Source organism: Myotis lucifugus, unplaced genomic scaffold (genome assembly GCF_000147115.1).
Source record: "Myotis lucifugus unplaced genomic scaffold, Myoluc2.0 scaffold_285, whole genome shotgun sequence".
Classification (NCBI taxonomy): Eukaryota; Metazoa; Chordata; class Mammalia; order Chiroptera; family Vespertilionidae; genus Myotis; species Myotis lucifugus.
This window is the reverse complement of record NW_005871333.1, coordinates 556,738-561,947: the sequence shown is the minus strand read 5'-3', so window position 1 is coordinate 561,947 and position 5,210 is coordinate 556,738. Positions and strand designations below refer to the sequence as shown.

General features: G+C 63.0%; 1 protein-coding gene across 1 annotated transcript in view; it reads right to left on the bottom strand.

Annotated features, from left to right (window-relative positions):
* Positions 1–5,168, bottom strand: part of EMILIN1 (elastin microfibril interfacer 1) — a 7,398-nt gene extending 2,230 nt beyond the window's left edge. The window contains exons 1-4 of the mRNA XM_023763475.1: positions 4,937–5,168; positions 3,870–3,995; positions 3,190–3,410; positions 124–2,036 (exon numbers count right to left, since the gene is read on the bottom strand). Coding sequence (XP_023619243.1) covers positions 124–2,036; positions 3,190–3,410; positions 3,870–3,995; positions 4,937–5,106 — 2,430 coding nt within the window. The 5' untranslated portion in view covers positions 5,107–5,168. The remainder of the gene's footprint in view (positions 1–123; positions 2,037–3,189; positions 3,411–3,869; positions 3,996–4,936) is intronic.
* Positions 5,169–5,210: the final 42 nt, after the last annotated feature.

The window sequence follows — 5,210 nt, the reverse complement described above, 5'->3', positions numbered from 1 at the left end:
GGGCTCTGCAATTCATGCTGAGCAGAGCAAAGAAAAATGTAGATGGGGTTAAGGCTGGGCTGTTGTGAGAGAGGGAGAAAGAACTGGAAAGGGGTCCCCCCCACACCCCAGGCCTCCTCTTGCCCCCTCACCAGTGAAGTCCTTCAGGCCGAGCTGGTGGAGCCGGTCCTCCAGGAGCAGCAGTGAGCTGTTCAGGGCGCCGAGCCGCCTGCCCAGGCCCGCCTGTCCCCCCAGCAGCTTCTCCAGCAGGGCTGCCTGTGTCTGGCTGGTGCTGTTGGTCTCCCGTAGCCCAGCCCAGAGCCCAGCCACATGTCTGGAAAGGCCCTCACGTAGGCCGTGCAGTCCCCCGGCCACTGTGTCCAACCGCTCACAGACTCCCTCCAGACGGCCCAATCGCCCCTCTAGGCTGGGGCACTGGCCAGCCTGCGCCTGTCCCTCCTCCAGGCCTCGGAAGCGCTCCTCGCTCTCCATGACATGTTCTGTGGCCTCCTGCTGCAGCCTGTTAATCTCGGAGATGATGCGGTCCTTGGTGGCTCCCAGGTCGGCCAGATCAGCACCCTGGCCCTCCACCGTGGCCTGGAGCTCATGCAGCGAGTCATTGAAGGAGCTGACGGTGAGGATGACTTCGGAAAGCTCTCCTTGCAGGGCCTGGAGGGCTGAGCCTGAGCTGCCCCCGAACACACTGAAGCCATCCAGAGGCCCACGGCTCGGCCCCCCAACACCCGGGCCAGCCCCCGGGCCCCGTGGAGGCAGCAGGGGGCAGGAGCAGCGCTCCACGCCATCCCGAAGGCGGCCCAGTTCCTCCTGGACCCCCCCGCAGGCCCCACAGCCCTCATCCCCGCGGGCCTGCAGCAGACCCTCTAGCTGGCCCAGCCGTGCAGCTGTGAGATTCAGCTGAAGTGTGAGCTCTGCAGCTGCCTCATCCTGAGCATCGACACGACCCTGGAGCTGGCCTACGACCCCTTGCAACCCTTCCAGCGTGGCCTGCCGTGTCTCCCCAGCTGCTCCCACCTTGTTTAGGCCAGAGATGACCAGCCGCAGCTGCCCCTCGCCGTCCAGCACCCTGCGCTCCAAAGCACTGAGGGTCTCACTGACCTGGGAGTCCTTCTCCCCCAGAGCCCCAGAGCAGAGCTGCCCACATGCCTGCACGGCCCCTGCCACCTGCTCTTCCAGCAGGTCCAGCCGCCCACCCAGCTCCTTGCTCACATTGTTCAGCAGCCCCTCCAGCTTCTCTAACCGGCCTCTGGCAGCGGGCAGCCAGTGGCTCAGGCCCCCAGGACGCCCAGGCCGGCCCTCCTCCTGCTCCTGCGAGGGACCCAGGGTAGAGTTGAATCGGTCTTCCAGGCGGGAGAGGCGGGATGCTAAGCTGGTGTAGCCTGGGGGATGGCCCCCCTGCCCCGCTGCACCTTCCAGCTCCGTGCCTCTCCGCCCACTCAGCACGGTCACTGAACCGGCCACGACCTCTAGCCTCCGCTCCAGCTCTGCCAGTCGCCGGCCCAGCTCCGGAGGGCAGCATTCCTGAGGGGGCCTGCGGCCCACGGCCTGCCCGGCGAGCTGCCGCTGCCGCTCCTCCAGTAGCTTCTCCAGTCTTCGCAGCCGCTCCCTGTCCTCCTGCTGCTGCCTGCGGAAGCCATCTAGCCCCGCCAGGCACACGGAGCAGGACTCCTGCAGCCGCTGCTCCACCTCCCGCAGCAGCTCCTCGCTGTGGCCGGGAGAGGCTGGGGCCGGATCCAGGGCTCTGCCACCACCACCGTGATGGTTGTTGAGATGGCCCAGCTCCTGGTCATGGGTGGAGACACGCTTGTCCAGTTGCTGCAGCTGCTGCTGGATCTCATTGAGGGTTTCGTGCACGCCAGGGCGGGCAGCTGCGTCTGCTGGCTGCTGCCTCCCGTTAAAGGCCGTCTCCACAGCCTTCTGGACATCTTCCACCAGGCGCCCACTCAGTCCCTGCAGGACACCCCGAAGGCCCTGCAGCTCCTTTGTCAGGCTCTGTACCTGCTCCTCCAGCTGCTGCACCTTCTCTGATTCCCCAGGACCTGGCAGAGAGAAGACATAAGGCAGCGGGGCTGGACTCAGTACCAGCCTCCTAGGTCCAACTCCAGCAAGAGGTCAGAGGTCCTAACTGATTTGACTATGGCTTAAGCGGGGTGATTTGAGCAAGAAAAGACAGAAAGAAACTCCCATTCACTAAATGCCTTGAGGGCCAGATCTTTCCCCCTTGCAACACGCCATTGGGCAGCTACCGTGAGCTCTTCCCATTCTGCAGAGTGGGAAACAGAGGACCGGAGAGCTTAAGTAGCTGGGCCATGGGTTACAAGTTAAATAAGCGGCAGAGCCAAGTTTCACACCCAGGTCATCCGTCTGACCACCCAGCCCATGTCCTCTCTGTCCAGAGGGCCTCTTAACGCTATGGAAACGGCTTCCTTCTCTGTGAAACAGGTGTGACACGGCCACTCCCGTGGCAAGTGAAATGGGAATGTGGGGCGGCTCTGTGGCCCCAGGACAGCGGCCATTCCTGGGCAGCACCGCTCCACAACACCACAGGACACAGATGAGTTCTGTGGCAGGCCTCTGGGGGCTCCAGCTGGATGAGGGGAGAGTCAGCCAGAAGTTCCTGTTTCCATAATTACAACATGACTTGCTCCCTGGCAAGCAAACACAGCACATCCGCAGGGCCCAGCACACTGGGGAGGGGGAGGGAAAGCAACAGGGACTGCTGCATTCTGGGACTTGCAGTCTCCAGAGGCCAGGGAGGGGCCTGGGACCTGTAGTTGGTTGCAGTGCATGCTGGGACTTGTAGTCCCAACTGTCTGTCCCCTTGGACCAAGCTTCAGAAGGAATTCCCCCTTCTTCCCGCAGCTGTTCCCAACTAGGAAGTATCTTGGCCACATGTGGGCATGTGGAAGCACATTCACTTTCTCTGCCTCCTTTTTCTCTGGTCCCTCTCAATCTCTCCATCTCTGGTGTACACACACACACACGCACACACACGCACATGCGCGCACACACACGCTTACACATGCAAATGCACGCACACACACATGGACAGGGAATCTCAGAGATCCCATTAACTCTTTTCTGTCCCTTTTTTCTGACTTGGAACATGGAGGTTTCCCTCAGCAGCCTGGTCCCCGTTTTCTGCCCCCCCCCCCCACTTCCCACTACTCTCTCCAGGGCTCCCATACTCACCTTCCCCGCCTAGTCCACTCAGGTGGCTTCCTGCACTGGAGCCAGAAAGGTTGGGGCGGCCAGGCCGTGGCCGGGGGCGTGGTGTGGTCGGCGCAGGACCCAGCACTGGGGCAGGATTCTCAGCACAGTCATCACCCCCATATCCCTGACAGCACCTCCACTCCATGTCCGTCACCGTTTTGTAGGCCACGCGGTAGCGAGGACGGAGGAAGCTGCGGTACCTGGGAGAGGTGGAGGGAGGGCTCATTACTCCTCCCTGCACTGTCGGTGACCGTGGCCCCTGTCCTCACAGATGGGCAGCTGCTGTGGGCAAAGGCCTGTCCCTCAGGCTGGGTCCCCCTCACCGTTCAGCATGTGGTCTTGCTCAGCTGACAGCTGTCAGCTAGCTTGTTGGCCAAGGGCCAAATCGCTGTTCTTCCTCCACTGTCCTGTGCTGAGAGCCTTGAACGCCTCGCCTTGAGCATGACCAGCCCAGAGAAGGCAATTGAGGGGCTGGCAGAGTGCTCTAGTTAAGTGTGCCCACCAGCCAAACTGTTGCCTCAGCTTCTCCTCAGAATGGCTCTGACTGAGCCCCTGGTTGTACTCCTCGCTACCTGCTGGTGCACATTCCCGAGATGGCCGCCCTAGTGCTGTCCTGGCCCGGCCCCCACCAAGCACCCACTCCCCAGCGCTGGGCTCACATGATGCTGCGGGGACACTGGGGCTGGCCCCAGCCACAGGGCTGGTAGTCGGGCTTGACGAAGGTCTCTACTCCATCCTCCAGGACACAGCTCACTGTCCGAGTCACCACGAAGGCACACCAGTTCCTGCAGGCACAACCCCACGTAGGCCCAAGAGCCAGGGACACACACCCCGGGGAGGGCCCAGGACCACCAGAGGGCTGGAGGGGGGGGGGGTCAAAGGATGAAGGGCCCTGGGGGACCAGTGGGAGCCGGCTCTGGCAGGGGCAACTCCCCCACGCCTTCCTGTCCGCCCGGAGTCTCGATAAAGACTTTTCAAGACAGGAGAGGAGGCGCAGAATGGAAAACCACAACCATGAGAAGTCGATCCTCACGGCTGGGGCGGGGGGTCCCGGGGAGCCTCTGGATTCACCCATTCATTCGTGTCCCTTTTCTGTCTCAGTCTCTAGCCTGGCGTGGCCTGTGTGAGCCGGCTGGCTGGGGCCCTCTGGTGATTCGGTGATTCCCTGGATGCTGGCTTCCACCCACCCCTCAGGGGAGAGGCCCCGGCAGGCAGGGGTCCAGCTCAGGGTTAAGCAGAGAATAAGCCATTGATGAGCCCTGTCCCTCAGGGGGTTTGCTGGCCTCGGATCTGTGTTGGCTGGAGAGGCCGAAAGGAGCACAGCAAAAGCAAAAGCGTGTCAGTATCAGGGATCCCTGGAGGGGCTGAGGAAGTCCCAGGAAGGGATGAAAGTGCTGCCCGAGGGTCCCAGGCTGGTAGCAGGGCAGGAAGGCCCGGCCATGCCCCTCAGGTCGTCCCCCTGGACACCTAACTTCAGGTCCCAAGCTGACCCCCTGAGGTTAGACAAGAGGACCTATCTATTGGGGGGGGGGCCCTGGAAACGCCCAGCAGGAAGGTGGGCTCGTGAGGAGCCATCTGATGGATGGGCTTCCTCTCCCTCTCTTCCCTGCATTGGGGAGACAGCCCAGGAGAGGGCAGCTAAAGCGGGGGCCTCGATACCCACTTCTGACCCACCCTCCCACCTACCATCAGCCTGGGGCTGGGCCCCTCTTCACCAGACACTTACCTGTGGCGGCTGGCAGGCCGAGGGGCGCTCTGGGCCTGGGGCCCTCCGGGGCTGAGGGCCCCACCGTTCCCTGTGTAGAGGCTGTACCCGCGAGGTGGGTAGCTAGCTGCCCCCACGGCTGTGGTCAGCAGGCAACAGAGGTAGCAGCTCCAGAGGGTCCTGGGGGCCATGGTGGGCCGCTGGGCCGTGGCCCTCAGAGGCACATCCCGCCTGATCACGGCGCCTCTGCCTTGAAGCGAGGATGCCCGCAGCTCCAAGGTCGGGTCTTGTCCCC